This window comes from Oncorhynchus mykiss, chromosome 1 (genome assembly GCF_057628025.1).
Source record: "Oncorhynchus mykiss isolate SJ-2025 chromosome 1, ASM5762802v1, whole genome shotgun sequence".
In the NCBI taxonomy this organism is placed as follows: Eukaryota; Metazoa; Chordata; class Actinopteri; order Salmoniformes; family Salmonidae; genus Oncorhynchus; species Oncorhynchus mykiss.
Window position 1 is genome coordinate 8,534,697 of NC_143022.1, and position 19,690 is coordinate 8,554,386.

General features: G+C 41.7%; 1 protein-coding gene across 1 annotated transcript; it reads left to right on the top strand.

Moving 5' to 3' along the window:
* Positions 1-5,089: 5,089 nt before the first annotated feature.
* LOC110501328 (5-hydroxytryptamine receptor 3A) lies at positions 5,090-12,470 on the top strand. The gene is made up of 8 exons (XM_036989290.2): positions 5,090-5,281; positions 5,479-5,523; positions 5,811-5,917; positions 10,047-10,216; positions 10,519-10,691; positions 10,928-11,138; positions 11,714-11,917; positions 12,172-12,470. The coding sequence occupies exons 1-8, from the start codon at positions 5,090-5,092 to the stop codon at positions 12,468-12,470; spliced, it is 1,401 nt and encodes a 466-aa protein (XP_036845185.2).
* The last annotated feature ends 7,220 nt before the right edge of the window (positions 12,471-19,690 follow it).

Consider the following 19,690-nt stretch of genomic DNA (forward strand, 5'->3'; position numbering starts at 1 on the left):
GGGTTATTTTTAGGTGATGTTTGATGTCAAGACATATTTCTAATAAAAATAGAAATTGGCTTTTTAATATTATAACATAACTACATGTGTGATTGGATGTATAATATTTAATCAAAGGGTGGATATGTTAAGGGAATTTTTATCTATAATGACTAATTATGTATACATTTCAATCAGGATGTACTAATCAGAATACTATTATGTTACTGTCTATGTACTAATCAGAATACTATTATGTTACTGTATATGTACTAATCAGAATACTATTGTGTTACTGTATATGTATGAATTTTCTTTCTTAATCCTAGTACTGAATATAATGTGTGTAAACATAATCACGGATTAGAACAATGACGGTCTGTTCCTTGGTAGAAATGAATGAACTAAATCTTCAGACTGGCTAGAATGCTTATCTACACCGGAAGACCTTGGCTCAGCCATAAATTATATTAAATTGGTAGGGAGACGATGTGGGAAGGCTTGAGATACTGCCTTTGTACCAGGGGGGAGAAGAGACGGGTTGGTACTGGAACTAATGACGTCATTTTCAGTTTATAACCTGTGGTAACCTGTATCGTGTTCAGTACTCTCGTCAATAAAGGCTGCTATTTGACTTTAAGACCGGGCTCTGTCCATTTCTATAAAATAAGGGTCTTACAAATTCTTATGAATTGACAGTGTTTAATTTTAATTGGTTATTAAAACAGAGGAATTAAATTCCTGCAACAGGGTGCTTTGCTGGTGACACTGTCAGTGATTTATTTAGAGTTCAATAACGAGCATGGCTACCACAGCATTCTGTAGCGATACGCAATCCCATCTGGTTTGCGCTTAGTGGGACTATCATTTGTTTTTCAACAGGACAATGACCCAACACACCTCCAGGCTGTGTAAGGGCTATTTGACCTAGAAGGAGAGTGATGGAGTGCTGCATCAGATGACCTGGCCTCCACAGTCACCCCACCTCAACCCAATTGAGATGATTTGGGATGAGTTGGACTGCAGTGTGAAGGAGAAGAAGCCAACAAGTACTCAGCATATGTGGGAACTTCTTCAAGAGAGAATGCCAAGAGTGTGCAAAGCTGTCATGAAGGCAAAGGGTGGCTACTTTGAATCATTCAAAATATAAATATATTTTGTTTGTAAAACCTTTTTCATTCCAACATGTGTTATTTCATAGTTTTGATGTCTTCTCTATTATTCTACAATGTAGAAAATAGTAAAAATAAAGAAAACCCCTTGAAAGAGTAGGTATGTCAAAACTTTTGACTGGTTCTGTATGTTTTTTTAACAACAGGTTATGGTCAATAATATCAAAGGCTGCACTGAAATCTAACAGTACAGTTCCCTCAATGTCTACAGTGGTATTGTAGAACTCCTCCTCCCTGTCTACAGTGGTATTGTAGAACTCCTCCTCCCTGTCTACAGTGGTACTGCAGTAAGAACAATGATATTATCTCCTCCCTGTCTACAGTGGTACTGCAGTAAGAACAAGGAGGTCTCCTCCTCCCTGTCTACAGTGGGACTGCAGTAAGAACAATGATATTATCTCCTCCCTGTCCACAGTGGTACTGCAGTAAGAACAATGATATTATCTCCTCCCTGTCCACAGTGGTACTGCAGTAAGAACAATGATATTATCTCCTCCCTGTCCACAGTGGTACTGCAGTAAGAACAATGATATTATCTCCTCCCTGTCCACAGTGGTACTGCAGTAAGAACAATGATATTATCTCCTCCCTGTCCACAGTGGTACTGCAGTAAGAACAATGATATTATCTCCTCCCTGTCCACAGTGGTACTGCAGTAAGAACAATGATATTATCTCCTCCCTGTCCACAGTGGTACTGCAGTAAGAACAATGATATTATCTCCTCCCTGTCCACAGTGGTACTGCAGTAAGAACAATGATATTATCTCCTCCCTGTCCACAGTGGTACTGCAGTAAGAACAATGATATTATCTCCTCCCTGTCCACAGTGGTACTGCAGTAAGAACAATGATATTATCTCCTCCCTGTCCACAGTGGTACTGCAGTAAGAACAATGATATTATCTCCTCCCTGTCCACAGTGGTACTGCAGTTTAGATGTTCCGCATAACTTATTTGCATAAAGGTAACCTGTTTAAAATTGATTTCCTCTTTCACTGTGATTAACGTATTTTTCATTTGTTCTTTCTGGTTTGTTTTATGGTACATAGTTTTGTTGTAAACAGAAAGGTCTTAATCTGTCAATGTTTGTTTTTTAAATAAAGATGTCCCTCTAAAAATACCTTATTACAAGCATGAATGACAACTTTGAGAGAACTTGAATGTTATTATATTACTGAGAATGATGCATTTGACAAATAGGTGTGTAGCCTGCAGCATTAGCTGAGTGGTGAGGTTTTACCAACTTGACACAATATAGTATATTATGTTGCATGATACGAGTTTTGTCATTTTTGGAGGTTGCCAATGTCCCTTATGAATAACTTTGGCCTTATTGACAGTGGTGTAAAGTACTTATGTAAAAAATACTTTAAAGTACTACCTAAGAGTATTTTGGGGGTATATGTACTACATATGACTATTTATATTTTTGCCACTTCATACATTTTCCCTGACACCCAAAACCAAATTTCGACAGGAAAATGGTCCAATTCACACACTTATCAAGAGAACATCCCTGGTCATCCCTACTGCCTCTGATCTGGCGGACTCACTAAACGCAAATGCTTAATTTGTAAATTAGGTCTGAGCGTTGGATTGTGCCCCTGGCTATCTGTAACTAAATAAAAACAAGAAAATTGTGCCGTCTGGTTTGCCTAATAGGAGGAATTTGAAATGATGAAAACAAATACTTAAAAACTTTTACTCATGTAGTATTTACTTGATGACCACATTTTACTTGAGTCATATTCTATAAAGGAATCTTTACTTTTACTCAGAATGACAAATGAGTACTTTTTCCAGCACTGCTTATTGATTAGGTACCATTGATACTAAAGCATTTCATCCTGTGCATGTGCTCTTCTTACCCTTTCTTTCCTACCGTCTCTCTTTCTTTCTCTCTTTATCTCTCATTATTTATTTCTCTCTTTCTTTCTTTCATTCATTATCTCCCTCTTCCTTTGCTCTCCCTCTCTCTCTCTCTCTCTCTCTCTCTCTCTCTCTCTCTCTCTCTCTCTCTCTCTCTTTCTCTCTCTCTCTCTCTCTCTCTCTCTCTCTCTCTCTCTCTCTCTCTCTCTTTCCTTCTCTCTCCATCCCTCTTTCCTTAGGTCATGAACTAATTCCAGGACTCATATTATCACCCATCTATAATTAAATGATCAGCCTCTATGTTGTATCAGACACAAGATAGAGAATATACATTACCATACAATTCATAACACAAGTTATATAACAAATTATTTGGGTGTGAGAGCTGAATGGGGGGACATTGGGACACCTGTTCCTTTGTGTGCTGAGGTGAACCCCCAGCTCATTTCCATAGCCCAGTACGTGTATTGTCTGCAGAGCTGTGGTACACTATCGTCCGATGCCCACTGGTTGCACTTGTTGCGTAGGTTGGTACACCACAGCTCTAAGGTGAAATGTCTCCTAGGTACAGGTCTAGGATCAGCTTCCCCTCCCCCAATCCTAACCTTAACCATTAGTGTGGAAAATGATACACTGACTCAGGATCAGCATCTAGGGGCAACTTCACCCTCCACCACAGCCATTTACTGTGGCTCACGCCTGTTTTGTATCCAACTCCCTGCAGGTAAAGTAGCTCTGTACCACAAGAGTTCACCTGCTCTACTGACCACCTCATTTGCCCCAAAGTTTATGGATCTCACTCATGGTCTTCTCTGTTGCGAGGAACATTGCTAGAAATATATTTATTTATTTATTTATTTTTACCATTCCTATGTTTAGTTTATTGTAGAATCAAGAAATCACTGAATCTTCGTGTCACTTCTAACGTATCAGAGATCTTTGTTGCAGGAGAACTGTGTTAAAACTTGAAAACAGTCTGGAGCTGTAAGATTTTCTGTGGATTCTCCAACAGCAAATTATGATATGACATGACAATACATCAACATAAGTGTTTAACTATGCAAATTAGTCTGTATATATACAATTTGTTCCAGCTGGTGAAGAGGTGCTATCGATGAGTGTTCGGAAACAAAGCTTTGCTCTGAACAGTTCTTCAGCCAGAGGATCGAAACGGTCAAGAACTTGTAGCTTGCTGCTTAATGGCAGCCAAGGATTTTTCCAAAATGGAGGTAAATATCGTTCATTCTAATGCCTTTTGTGACAATTAGGGGTTGTACGTTACTTAAGTTGTGTGTCTGTGTGTTGTGCTTCAATGCATTACAGTAAATGGTCAAAACATTTGTTCTGTGTCTTTTTAGGTAAATTAAGTTGTGAATTCATTAAGTAATTCATGGTGTTATACAAATTGTGTTAATTATCAAACGTACACTAAACAATGGACCGTATCTCTAAAATACAGTTTGACCTTTGAACCTAACAGTGATTTTTTAAATGACTATTTCAGTCTCAACGATGGTGGGTCAGTTCCCACCAGGTTCTGTTCATCATGTGCTGCATCATGGTACAGGGTAGGTACAGCTTGGACACGGGAAAAAAATGAGTAAAGTCAACTAAATTATGCTAAGTAAAGTTAAAATATTCTAGTTGAGTAATAGTTTGTTTTCATTTATTCTTTAGTTTTATGTTCACTTTTTGATATTACTTGGGGTAGCTGATACCTTAACCATCAAGTTCTTAACATAATTTATTTGTGGGTTTGCAGTCAATTCATTTCACTATCATATGAAAAAGTAGCAAGTCTTCATCATTCAAACAAGATTCTAATAATGATATCTACAATACGCAAGAACCCCATTAGTTGGTAAAATGAAAGACTTTTCACTGAAGATGATCAGATATTTGACCTCATTTACCAGATTCTCGTATCCAGAACAACATACAGTAGAGAGTGAATACATTTTCATCCTGGTCCCCTGTGGGAATTGAACCCACAACTCTGGTGTTGAAAGTGCCATGTTCTACTAACTGAGGAACACAGGACCATAACAAAACCACAATATAAAGCAGCATGGTTACCATTGTTTCCCCAGCGCCATGCCTGAGATGTAAGATAGTGGTGAACTGCACCAACCCCAACACCATATCCCTTCTGGCCGCCCTGGAGAACGTCATGAAGTTGTACTCCATACGACCTGTCATGAACCTCTCAACCCCCACCAACATCAGCATGTACTTCACCCTCTACGGCATCCTGGGTGTGGTAAGGAGTAGTAGGACAGCATGGTATCCCTTTCAACTAGTTCACCTGAGGAGACATACCATTAAATCCATCAATGTATTTGACATGTGCTATATAGTTCTGAATGTTCCTCCACATCCTGTTTTGTAGATCTATTGAAAATGTGTCTTTATTGCCTTTACTTTGTATCCTACAACAAAAAGTAATTCTCTTTTCAGGAGGAAAAAGCACAACTGTTGTACACCTACATTTGGCTGGTGAAGGTGAGCATATTATTTTATTATTTTTGCAAGTATACGTACACAGTGTATGGGAGTCATTATCAATGTGCACTTTGGTTTCTGATTCCCCTACAGCACCTGTGTTAAGGACCTTACTTCACATTACTTCATATTTGTTAGGGCACCAATATGTACTGGATAGCAATAGTAATATATATTTGGTTAAAACAAACCAAATACATTTAATCTTTGAATGTATCCTAACATCATATTATAATTTTAAATGCTGCTTACAAACATATTGTATTGTTGCTAATGTGTTGTTTTAGGAATGGGAGAATGAATTTTTCAGCTGGGACCCAGTCCAATGCGGCTCTGCCAATATTTCTCTCCCCAGGGAAAGGTTCTGGTCACCAGATGTGGTAATCAATGAATTGTGAGTTAAACATCTCTATAGTCTATATAGATACGATATACTTATTTTTTTGATGAAACATTGACTTTGGTCTTCCTGATATTAGCCCATAGAAACACATTGAATAACAGACTAATACATGGAAAAACAAAAGTCTAAAAATGTTGATAAGGAAGTTTGTTTTAAAGTGTCTGTCGTATATCTGAGAGCTATAAGAAAGATCAGGACATGTATCATTTTTTTGGACCAATATTTAAACTCTTTTTTTGGCACTAAAACTACTTCAACATACACTGAACAAAAATATAAACGCGACATGCAACAATTTCAACAATTTTACTGAGTTACAGTTCATAGGAGGAAATCAGTCAATTGAAATAAATTCATTAGACCCTAATCTATGGATTTCACATGATTGAGAATACAGATATGTATATATTGATTACAGACACCTTAAAAAAACATAACAAATGGGCCTAAGGATGTGCCCTGCGGTACTTTTGTGCATTCAAATTGACAATTGATCAAATTGTGTTTGTTGTCCGTAACTTATGCCTGCGCATACCATAATCCCACCGTCACCATAGAGCACTCTGTTCACAATGTTCACAATGTTGGCGTCAGGAAACCACTAGCCTTCACAACGCCATACACATGGTCTGCGCTTGTGTGGCCAGTTGGACGTACTGCGAGAATCTCTAAAATGACAGGGGAGGCAGCTTATGGTGGAGAAATGAACATTCAAATCTCTGCCAACAGCTCTGGTGGACATGCCTGCAGTCAGCATGCCAATTGCACGCTCCCTCAAAACTTGAGACATCTCTTGTGACATAACTACCCCTTTTACAGTGGCCCTTTATTGTCCCCAGCACAAGGTGCACCTGTGTAATAATCATGCTGTATAATCAGTTTCTTGATATGCCACACGTGTCAGGTGGATGGATTACCTAATCCATCCACCTGACACATGTGGCATATCAAGGCATATCAAGAAACTGATTATACAGCGTGATTATTACACAGGTGCACCTTGTGCTGGGGACATTGGCATGCTGACTGCAGGCATGTCCACACACTTTCTGTCAAGGTGGCTACTTTGAAGAATCTCAAATATATATTTTTAAAAATATATATTTCACCTTTGTTTAACCATGTAGGCTAGTTGAGAACAAGTTCTCATTTACAACTGCGACCTGGCCAAGATAAATTAAAGCAGTGCGACACAAACAACAACACAGAGTTACACATGGAGTAAAACAAACATACAGTCAATAATACAGTAGAAAAGTCTATATACAGTGTGAGCAAATGAGGTAAGATAAGGGAGGTAAGGCAATAAATAGGTCATAGTGGCAAAATAATTAAGATCAGGAATTGGCTTTGGGGGTGACCAGTGAAATATACCTGCTGGAGCGCGTGCTACGGGTGGGTGCTGCTATGGTGACCAGTGAGCTGAGATAAGGCGGGGCTTTACCTAGCAATGACTTATAGATGACCTGGAGCCAGTGGGTTTGGCGACGAATTAGAAGCGAGGGCCAGCCAACGAGAACATACAGGTCGCAGTGGTGGGTAGTATATCGGTCTTTGGTGACAAAACGGGGGGCGCTGTGATAGACTGCATCAAATTTATTGAGTAGAGTGTTGGAGGCTATTTTGTAAATGACATCGCCGAAGTCAAGGATTGGTAGGATAGTCAGTTTTTTATGAGGGTATGTTTGGCAGCATGAGTGAAAGATGCTTTGTTGCGAAATAGGAAGCCGATTCTAGATTTCATTTTGGATTAGAGATGCTTAATGTGAGTCTGGAAGGAGAGTTTACAGTCTAACCAGACACCTGAAGAGCATGCGTTTAGTTTTACTTGCATTTAAGAGCAGTTGGAGGCCACAGAAGGAGAGTTGTATGGCATTGAAGCTCGTCTGGAGGTTAGTTTACACAGTGTCCAGAGTAAAAAAGTAAAAAGAAGTAAAAAGAATAGTGTCGTCTGCGTAGAGGTGGATCAGAGAATCACCAGCAGCAAGAGAGGCATCAATGATGTTTACAGAGAAAAGAGTCGGCCTGAGAATTGAACCCTGTGGCACCCCCATAGAGACTGCCAGAGGTCCGGGCAACAGGCCCTCCGATTTGACACACTAAACTCTGTCTGATAAGTAGTTGGTGAACCAGATGAGGCAGTCATTTGAGAATCCAAGGCTATTGAGTCTGCCGATAAGAATGTGGTCATTGACAGAGTTGAAAGCCGGTCGATGAAGACGGCTGCACAGTACTCTCTTTTTTCGATGGCGGTTATGATATCGTTTAGGACCTTGGGCGTGGCTGAAGTGCACCCATGAACAGCTTAGAAACCAGATTGCATTGTGGAGAAGGTACGGTGGGATTTGAAATGGTCGGTGATTTGTTTGTTAACTTGGCGTTCGAAGACCTTAGAAAGGCAGGTTAGGATAGATATAGGTCTGTAGCAGTTTGGGTCTAGAGTGTCTCCCCCTTTGAAGAGGGGGGTGACCGCGGCAGATTTCCAATATTTTGGGATCTCAGACGATACGAAAGAGAGGTTGAACAGGCTCCATAATAGGGGTTGCAACAATTCTGGCGGTTAATTTTAGAGAGGGTCCAGATTGTCTTTCAGAACATCAGCTATCTGGATTTGGGTGAAGGAGAAATGGGGGAGGCTTGGGCAAGTTGCTGTGGGGGGGCGCAGGGCTGTTGACCGGGGTAGAGGTAGCCAGGTGGAAAGCATGGCCAGTCATAGAAAAATGCTTCTTGAAATTCTCGATTATCGTAGATTTATCAGTGGTGACAGTGTTTCCTAGCCTCAGTGCAGGGCAGCTCGGATGAGGTGCTCTTATTCTCCATGGACTTTACAGAGTTCCAGAACTTTTTGGAGTTTGTGCTACAGGATGCAAATTTCTGTTTGAAAAAGCTGACCTTTGCTTTACTGCCTGTGTATATTGCCTGTGTATATTGGTTCCCAAATTCCCTGAAAAGTTGCATATCGCGGGGGCTATTCGATGCTAATGCAGTACGCCACAGGATGTTTTTGTGCTGGTCAAGGGCAGTCAGGTCTGAAGTGAACCAAGGGCTATATCTGTTCCTGGTTCTACATTTTTTGAATGGGGCATGCTTATTTAAGATGGTGAGGAAAGCACTTTTAAAGAACAACCAGGCATCCTCTACTAACGGAATGAGGTAAAATATCCTTCCAGGATACCCGGGCCAGGTCGATTAGAAAGGCCTGCTCGCTGAAGTGTTTCAGGGAGCGTTTTACAGTGATGAGGGGTGGTCATTTGACCGCAGACCCATTACGGACGCAGGCAATGAGGCAGTCATCCCTGAGATCTTGGTTGAAGACAGCAGAAGTGTATTCAAAGGTTGGTTAGGATGATATCTATAAGGGTGCCCGTGTTTACGGATTTGGGGTTGTACCGAGTAGGTTCATTGATAATTTGTGTGAAATTGAGGGCATCAAGCTTAGATTGTAGGATGGCCGGGGTGTTAAGCATGTCCCAGTTTAGGTCAGCTAACAGCACAAGCACTGAAGATAGATGGGGGGCAATCAATTCACATATCGTGTCCAGGGCACAGCTGGGGGCAGAAGGTAGTCTATAGCAAGCGGCAAAGGTGAGAGACTTGTTTTCTGGAAAGGTGAATTTTTTAAAGTAGAAGCTCAAATTGGATAGTAAGACTGAACTCTGCAGGCTCTCTCTGCAGTAGATTGCAACTCCGCCCCTTTTGGCAGTTCTATCTTGTGAGAAAATGTTATAGTTAGGGATGGAAATTTCAGGGGTTTTGGTGGTTGGCAGAATGTGCTAAGGCAGTGAATAAAACACTTAGGGAGGAGGAGGCTTCTAATATTAACATGCATGAAACAAAGCACTGCAATTACTCAGACACCATTAATTTGGCTCTGCTACTACCAAACATTGAGTTCTCTATATTTCTAGCATTACTATTGTTTCAGAAAATACTTCTTGTTTTACTCATAGGATTATTCTTATTATAATTTTTTAGGGGGAAGGATATCCTTACAAACATTTTAATTCTGCCCCTTTTTATTGCACTTGTAACAGATTCAGTCACAATTAAAAAATATAAAACATATGATTTATATCATGCCCATGGTTTGAAATTGTCCCCGTTTCACCCTGTTTTACAGTATGGATGAAAACAGATCTCCCATCATCCCTTATGTGTACATTAAGCACACTGGTAAAGTGCGAGAAGCCAAACCTGTCAGAGTGGTTAGCTCCTGTAACCTGGACATCTACACCTTCCCCTTTGACGTCCAGAACTGCACCTTCACCTTCAACTCCTACATCCACCGCGGTAAGACGTCAATGCAACCATGCTTTAGGGCCTCTTTGAACATAAGGATCCTATGCCAAACCCATCGCTCCTTCTCTCCCAAAAAAACATCCTGACTCTATCTTGTGATCTGAAATGATAGATGTGAAACAGGATGGTCCATTCGTTCAACTGAGTTTTTGATCAATTACTCGGTGTCAACCAAGGGATCTGTTTGGTGTTAGGCCCAAGTTTACCATCCCCTCAGTACAGATCATGTTCTGCTTCCATATAGGTTCAACCCATTCATCCCAGGATGTCCCATTCATTTTTCTCCCCTGCAGTGTCGGACATAAGGATTATTTTAGGGAAGAAGGTGGAGGACATCCTGAAACGCTCCATTAGCGTGTTGTCCACCGAAGGGGAGTGGGAGCTGATGGACATCAAATCCAGGAGGTTCAATTTATCAGCACTCGATCAGGGAGAAAGCAACCCATATGATGAGCTCTGCTTCTACGTACGAACCCAAAGCACTGCAATTTCTCAGATGCCATTAATTTGGCTCTACTACTACAGAACGTTGAGTTCTCTATATTCCGAGCATAACAATTGTTTCAGAGAGTACTTCATGTTTCACACATAGGATGCTAACCCGGCTAATTATGGCTTTGTCTTGTCTGAAATGAGAATATGTTGCATAACACCAAAACACCCTTGAAGGTTGACATTGACCGTTGTGTCTCTGAACTGTAGATTGTCCTGAGGCGCAGAGCAACCCTCTATGTGGTGAACCTCCTGATCCCCAGCTTCTTTCTCATCACTGTGGATCTCTTCAGCTTCCTGCTGCCTCCCCAGAACGTGGACCGCTCCTCCTTCAAGATGAGCCTTATTTTTGGCTACTCCGTCTTCCTGCTCATCGTGAATGACCTGCTGCCAGTCACAGGAAGCACCATACCATTGATAAGTGAGTATGAGAGCCTCCCAGGTGGCGCAGTGGTCTAAGGCATTGCAGTGCTAGATGTGTCACCAGAAACTCTGGGATCGAGCCCAGGCTCTGTCGCAGCCAGCTGTGACCAGGAGGTCCATGGGGCGACGCAGAGCATTGTCCTGATTAGGGAGGGTTTGGCTGGCAGGGTTATCCTTGTCTCATCATGCACTAGTCACTCCTGTGGTGGGCTGGGTGCAGTGCAGGTGTATGGTGTTTCCTATGGCACATTGGGTTGGATGTACTGGCTTCTGGGTTGGATGTACTGTCTTCTGGGTTGTGTCAAGAAGCAGTGCGGTTGGGTTGTGTTTCAGAGGATAGCCTCTCCTGAGTCTGTGCGGGAGGTGCAGTGATAAGACAAGACTAACTACCAATTGGATACCATGAAAAGGGGGTCAAAAAAAGATAAGTGAAAACATGTGTACTGGAAACACAATTTTTGTCGTAAGTCATAGAGTTAGGTGTTATTTAATTAGCTGAAGTCCACTTCCTTTGTCCTCCTAAGAGTGGCTGAATATTTTCCTCTCTTCACCTCCCTCCTCCTGCACATGCAGATGTGTTCTTCGCCATCTGCTTGGCTCTGATGGTGGCCAGCTTGCTGGAGACTATTCTCATCACCAACCTCCTGGTCGGCTCCAGTAACTTCCACCCAGTGCCTGGCTGGGTCCGAGTGCTCGTCCTGCGCTTCATGGGCACCCTCGTCTGGCTGCCTCAGAAATCCGGAGAGGACAAGATCATCCTCAATCCAGTTGCAGGAGGTACCCTGTCTGATCCTCCAGGGATTTACAATTACACAGACTTTCATTCAGTTAGCAGATCCTTGACTTGTTCAACCCAATGCAATATAGTGAAGCATTTAATCACAGGCCTGAACAGTAACATAAATGCAGGAATCACTCTGATACATTTTTCCAGACACTTGACTAGGTCCGACCTTAGACAACCAATAATTTCTGTCTTTAGGAGGTATATTCATAATTTCACCTTCTCCCTTCCTTCCCTCGTCTCTAAGAAACAGACATGAAAGTCTGCCCTCTAGTGACGGTGGAGAGACAGGTTCAAACAGGAGAACCAGGTAAGATGTGGGCAGAGGCAGGCGATCCAGCCCTGGCGGAGCTGAGGAATCTGGGCAATGAGCTCCAGTCCATCCGCCTCCAGGTGGCCCAGCATGTGGACGGGAACCAGATCTCCCAGGACTGGATGCAGGTGGGCTACATCCTCGACCGGCTGCTGTTTGGTGTCTACTGCATCTTCATCACCTTCAGCTTCATCGTCATCATCAGCATCTGGAGTAATTCGTGCAACCAGTGATGTCATTACAAAAAATAGGTGGTTAAACGCCATTCGTTGTGAATAAAGTAACGCTCCCTATATTTTCTTTGCATTTTTCCACGATCGGTGGCTAAATGTTTGTGTAAAATACAAAATGTGTGGAAATAGTGCTTACCCTCCACTACACCACCGTGTACAAGACTTAAGAGTCTCCCATGTTGTCAACTGCTGTTTAGATTTAAAAACAATTACCTTAAAATTAGCATAACTTAACAATTGTTTGTTTGATCTTCTGGCTGCATTGAGTAAGTGTGTTGACTTATATTACTATATTAGATGACATTTATTTTTCTTTGACAAATAAACATGCTTTCACAAAAACCACTGTTTCATTACTAACAACAATTCATTGGGGTCATCTGAGACGTTTTCTGAATTGTAATGTTGATGGTGGATCAATGATGATGAAGATGAAGATCTGTCACGCAAGACACGGATCAATGACATGCAAAGTAGGGGATCATCCAAAAACCACATCCTTGTTTGATTAGAGTGTCGACATACAGGAAGTTATTTTGTTGTATTTCATTGGGATCCCCATTTTCTGTTACAAAAACAGCAGCTACTCTTCCTGGGGTCCACACAAAACATGAAACATGACGATACAGAACATTAATAGACAAGAACAGCTCAAGGACAGAACTAAATCAATTAAAAAATGTCACACATAGTCTACATGTCAATACATTCACAAAAAAATCTAAGTCAAGATAGGGGGGAGACATTGGTCCGTGAGGTGTTGCTTTATTTGTTTTTGAAACCAGGTTTGCTGTTCATTTGAACAATATGAGACGGAAATGAGTTTCATGAAATGATGGCTCTATATAATTTGTACACTTTCTTGATTTTGTTCTGGGTTTGGGGACTGTGAAAAGACCCCTGGTGGCGTGTCTGGTGGGGTAAGTGTGTGTGTCACAGCTGTGTAAGTTTACTATGGAAACCATTTGCAATTTACAACATATGAAAGTTTCTTCTAAAAAGAAGAAGTGATGCAGTCAGTCCCTCCTCAACTCTTAGCCAAGAGAGACTGGCATTCATAGTATTTAAGTTAGCCCTCTGATTACAGTATAGAGCAAGAGGTGTCGCTCTGTTCTGGCCCAGCTGCAGCTTAACTAGGTCTTTCTTTGTAGTACTTGACCACATGATTGGGCAATAATCAAGACAAAACTAGAGTCTGCAGGACTGTTTGAACTTACGGAACGATTTGTACCAAATACAATGTTCTTAGTTTTAGAGATGTTCACTTCCAGTTTGTTACTGGCCACCCATTCCAAATCTGACTACAACTCCTTGTTAAGGGTTTCAGTCACTTCATTCGCTGTGTTTGCTGAAACGAACATGGTTGAATCATCAGCATACATAGACACACAGGCTTTGTTTAATGCCAGTGGCAGGTCATTGGTAAAAATAGAAGAGTAGATTTATCTGGGGTGACAGTGTTTCCTAGCCTCAGTGCAGTGGGCAGCTGGGAGGAGGTGCTCTTATTCTCCATGGACTTTACAGTGTCCCAAAACTTTTTTGGAATTAGTGCTACAGGATGAAAATTTCTGTTTGAAAAAGCTAATAAAACAAACTTAGGGAGGAGGTTTCTGATGTGCACATGCATGAAACCAAGGCTTTTATAGTTACAGAAGTCAATGAATGAGAGCACCTGGGGAATAGATATGTAGTACCTGGGAATGTAGTACTGGGGGCTACAGGGCCTGGGTTAACCTCTTTATCACCAGAGGAACAGAGGAGTAGGATGAGGGTAGGGCTAAAGGCTATAAGAGGCTGAGCTCTTAACCAGGATGGAGCGTGATGGAGTGCTGCATCAGATGATCTGACCTCCACAATCACCCAACTTCAACCCAATTGAAATGGTTTGGGATGAGTTGGACTGCAGCGTGAAGGAAAAGCAGCCAACAACTGCTCAGCATAAGTAGTAACTCCTTCAAGACTGTTGAAAAAGCTTTCCTCAAGAAGCTGGTTGAAAGAATGCCAAGAGTGTGCAAAACTGTTATCAAGGAAAAGGGTGGCCACTTTGAAGAATTTAAAATGCACACTATATTTTCATTTGTTTAAAATGTTTTTCATTCCCAAATTACTCAATATGTGTTACTTCATAGTTTTGATGTCTTCTCTATTATGCTACAATGTAGAAAATAGTAAAAAATAAAGAAAACCCCTTGAATTAGTAGGTATGTAAAAACCGTTGACTGGTTCTGTATGTTTTCTTAACAACAGGTTATAGTCAATAATATCAAAGGCTGCACTGAAATCTAACAGTACAGCTTCCCTCCATGTCTACAATGGTACTGTAGATCTCCTCCCTGTCTACAGTGGTACTGTAGATCTCCTCCCTGTCTACAGTGGTACTGTAGATCTCCTCCTCCCGGTCTACAGTGGTACTGTAGATCTCCTCCCTGTCTACAGTGGTACTGTAGATCTCCTCCTCCCGGTCTACAGTGGTACTGTAGATCTCCTCCTCCCGGTCTACAGTGGTACTGTAGATCTCCTCCTCCCTGTCTACAGTGGTACTGTAGATCTCCTCCTCCCTGTCTACAGTGGTACTGTAGATCTCCTCCTCCCTGTCTACAGTGGTACTGTAGATCTCCTCCATGTCTACAGTGGTACTGTAGATCTCCTCCCTGTCTACAGTGGTACTGTAGATCTCCTCCTCCCTGTCCACAGTGGTACTGTAGATCTCCTCCATGTCTACAGTGGTACTGTAGATCTCCTCCATGTCTACAGTGGTACTGTAGATCTCCTCCCTGTCTACAGTGGTACTGTAGATCTCCTCCATGTCTACAGTGGTACTGTAGATCTCTTCCCTGTCTACAGTGGTACTGTACATCTCCTCCCTGTCTACAGTGGTACTGTAGATCTCCTCCATGTCTACAGTGATACTGTAGATCTCCTCCCTGTCCACAGTGGTACTGCAGTAAGAACAAGGAGGTCTCCTCCCTGTCTACAGTGGTACTGCAGTAAGAACAAGGAGGTCTCCTTCCTGTCTACAGTGGTACTGCAGTAAGAACAAGGAGGTCTCCTTCCTGTCCACAGTGGTACTGCAGTAATCGCACCGAAAGAGATGGCCGCCGTTTTACCCCTAACCTATTGTGTTATTGTGCATGTTTTTTCGCCTTATTTGTAACTTATTTTGTACATATTATTTCTGCGACCGGATCTTATGACTGAAAAGAGCTTCTTGATATCAGGGCAGCGATTACTCCCCCCGTACTGGAGGAATTCTTCTTCAACGAGTCGGACGGGGAGGATTTACTCCAGACACCCGACAAGGCCCTCATCCCTGTCATTCACAGGAGGAAAAGACTGAGATATTGTGGATGACGGTCCGGGTGCCTTGTAAGGATCCGTCGCCGAGAGGGTAATCTGCCTTTACCATCAGTCCTATTAGCCAACGTACAATCAATCTATAATAAAATAGACAAACTACGAGCACTTATATCCTACCAACGGGACGTTAAAAACTGTAATATCTTATGTTTCACAGAGTCGTGGCTGAACGACGACATGAATAACATACAACTGGTGGGCTTCAAGCTTTTTCGGCAGGATAGAACAGCGGCCTCTGGTAAGACAAGGGGTGGTGGTCTATGTATATTTGGTAAGACAAGGGGCGGTGGTCTATGTATATCTGGTAAGACAAGGGGTGGTGGTCTATGTGTATCTGGTAAGACAAGGGGTGGTCTATGTATATTTGGTAAGACAAGGGGCGGTGGTCTATGTATATTTGGTAAGACAAGGGGCGGTGGTCTATGTATATCTGGTAAGACACGGGGTGGTGGTCTATGTGTATCTGGTAAGACAAGGGGTGGTCTATGTGTATCTGGTAAGACAAGGGGTGGTCTATGTATATCTGGTAAGACAAGGGGCGGTCTATGTATATCTGGTAAGACAAGGGGTGGTGGTCTATGTGTATCTGGTAAGACAAGGGGTGGTCTATGTGTATCTGGTAAGACAAGGGGTGGTCTATGTATATCTGGTAAGACAAGGGGCGGTCTATGTATATCTGGTAAGACAAGGGGTGGTGGTCTATGTGTATCTGGTAAGACAAGGGGCGGTGGTCTATGTATATCTGGTAAGACAAGGGGCGGTCTATGTGTATCTGGTAAGACAAGGGGCGGTCTATGTGTATCTGGTAAGACAAGGGGCGGTGGTCTATGTGTATCTGGTAAGACAAGGGATGATGGTCTATGTATATTTGGTAAGACAAGGGGTGGTGGTCTATGTATATCTGGTAAGACAAGGGGTGGTGGTCTATGTATATCTGGTAAGACAAGGGGTGGTGGTCTATGTATATCTGGTAAGACAAGGGGTGGTCTATGTATATTTGGTAAGACAAGGAGTATGTACATTTGTAAACAACAGCTGGTGCACGAAATCTAAGGAAGTCTCGAGGATTTGTAGGATTTGCACCTCGCCTGAGGTAGAGTATCTCATGATAAGCTGTAGACCACACTATTTACCAAGAGAGTTTACATCTATGTTTTTCGTAGCTGTCTATATACCATCGCAGACCGATGCTGATACTAAGACCACACTCAATGAGCTGTATACGGCCATAATCAAACAGGAAAATGCTCATCCAGAGGCGGCACTCCTAGTCGCTGGGGACTTTCATGCAGGGAAACTCAAATAAGTTTGACCTCATTTCTATCAGCATGTTAAATGTGCAACCAGAGGAAAAAACTCTAGACCACCTTTCCACCACACACAGAGACCCATACAAACCTCTAGACCACCTTTACACCACACACAGAGATGTGTTCAAACCTCTAGACCACCTTTACACCACACACAGAGATGTGTTCAAACCTCTAGACCACCTTTACACCACACACAGAGATGTGTTCAAACCTCTAGACCACCTTTACACCACACACAGAGATGTGTTCAAACCTCTAGACCACCTTTACACCACACACAGAGATGTGTTCAAAGCTTCCCCTTGCCATCCATTTGGCAAATCTGACCATAATTCTATCCTCCTGATTCCTGCTTAGAAGCAAAAACTAAAGCAGGAAGCACCACTGACTCGGTCAGATGAAGCAGATGCTAAGCTACAGGACTGTTTTGCTAGCACAGACTGGAATATGTTCCGGGATTCTTCTGATGGCATTGAGGAGTTTACCGCATCAGTCACTGGCTTCATCGATAAGTGCATAGATGATGTCGTCCCCACAATGACAGTACGTACATACCAACCAGAATCCATGAATTACAGGCAACATCCACACTGAGCTAAAGGATAGAGCTTCCGCTTTCAAGGAGTGGGACTCTAACCCAGATGCTTAAAAGAAATCCCGCTAAGCCCTCCGACGAACAGGCAAAGTGTCAATACAGGATTGAATCGTACTACACCGGCTCCAATGCTATTTGGGTGTGGCAGGGCTTGCAAACTATTACAGACTATAAAAATAAGCACAGCCACGAGCTGCCCTGTGACATGAACCTACCAGATGAGCTAAATTACATCTATGCTCACCTTGAGGCAAGTAACACTGAAACATACATGAGAGCACCAACTGCTCCGAGCGACTGTGTAATCACGCTCTCCGTAGCCGATGTGAGTAAGACCTTTAAACAGGTCAACATTCACAAGGCTGCAGGACCAGACAGATTACCAGGACGTGTACTCCAAGCATGCGCTGACCAAGTGTCTTCACTGACATTTTTAACCTCTCCCTGACTGATATCTGTAATACCAACATGTTTCTAGACCCACTCCAATTTGCCTACTGCCCCAACAGATCCGCAGATGATGATTTATGTATTGCACTCAAGACTGCCCTTTCCCACCTGAATAAAAGGAACACCTACAGGGTGGCAAAAAATTATTTAGTCAGCCACCAATTGTGCAAGTTCTCCCACTTAACAAGATGAGAGAGGCCTGTAATTTTCATCATAGGTACACTTCAACTATGACAGACAAAATGAGAAAAAAAAATCCAGAAAATCACATTGTAGGATTTTTTTTATGAATTTATTTGCAAATGATGGTGGAAAATAAGTATTTGGTCAATAACAAAATACTCCAGCCACCCTAGTCATAGACTGTTCTCTGCTGCCTCACGGCAAGCAGTACCAGATCGCCAAGTAGAGGACCAAAAGGAATCTTAACAGCTTCTACCCCCCAAACCATAAGACTACTGAACAGCTAATCAAAGGGCTACCCAGACTCCTCTTTTACGCTGCTGCTACTCTCTGTTTATTATCTATGCATAGTCACTTTAACTCTGCCGACATGTACAGTACATATTACCTTGACTCACCGGTGCCCCCAGTTAAAAACAGTTTATACTGTTTTGTTCAGTATAAACAGAAAGGTATTAATCTGTCAATGTTTTTTTAAATAAAAATGTCCCTCTAAAAATACCTTATTACAAGCATGAATTACGAACTTTAGAGAAATTGAACGGTATTATATTACTGGGAATGATACATTTTGACATATAGCTGCGTAGCCTGCAGCATTAGCTGAATGGTGAGGTTTTAGCAATTTGACACAATATAGTGTATTATGTTGCATGATACAAGTTTTGTCATTTTTGGAGGTTGACAATGTCCCTTATGAACAACCTTGGCCTTATTGACAGTGGAGTAAAGTACTTATGTAAATATACTTTAAAGTACTACTTAAGAGTTGTTTTTTTAGGTATATGCACTTTCTTTTACTATTTATATTGTTGCCAACTTTTACATTTACTTAAATACATTCCTAAAGAAAATAATGTACTTTTTCTTCATACATTTTCCCTGACACCCAAAAGTACATTTTGACAGGAAAATAGTCTAATTCACACACTTATCAAGAGAACATCCCTGGTCATCTCTACTGCCTCTGATCTGGCAGACTCAAAAAACACATAAACAAAATTTGTAAATTAGGTCTGAGTGTTGGATTGTGCCCCTGGCTATCCATAAATAAATAAAAACAAGAACATTGTGCCGTCTGGTTTGCTTAATATAAGGAATTTGAAATGATTTATACTTTTACATTTTAGCAATTCCATGTACTTTGATTCTGAAGTATATTTACAAACAAATACTTTAAAACTTATTCTCAAGTAGAATTTTACTGGATGAACCCATTTTATTTCAGTCATGTTCTTTATTTTTACTCCGTATAAAAATGTAGTACTATTTCCAACACTGCTTATTGATTAGGTACCATTGATACTATAGCATTTAATCCT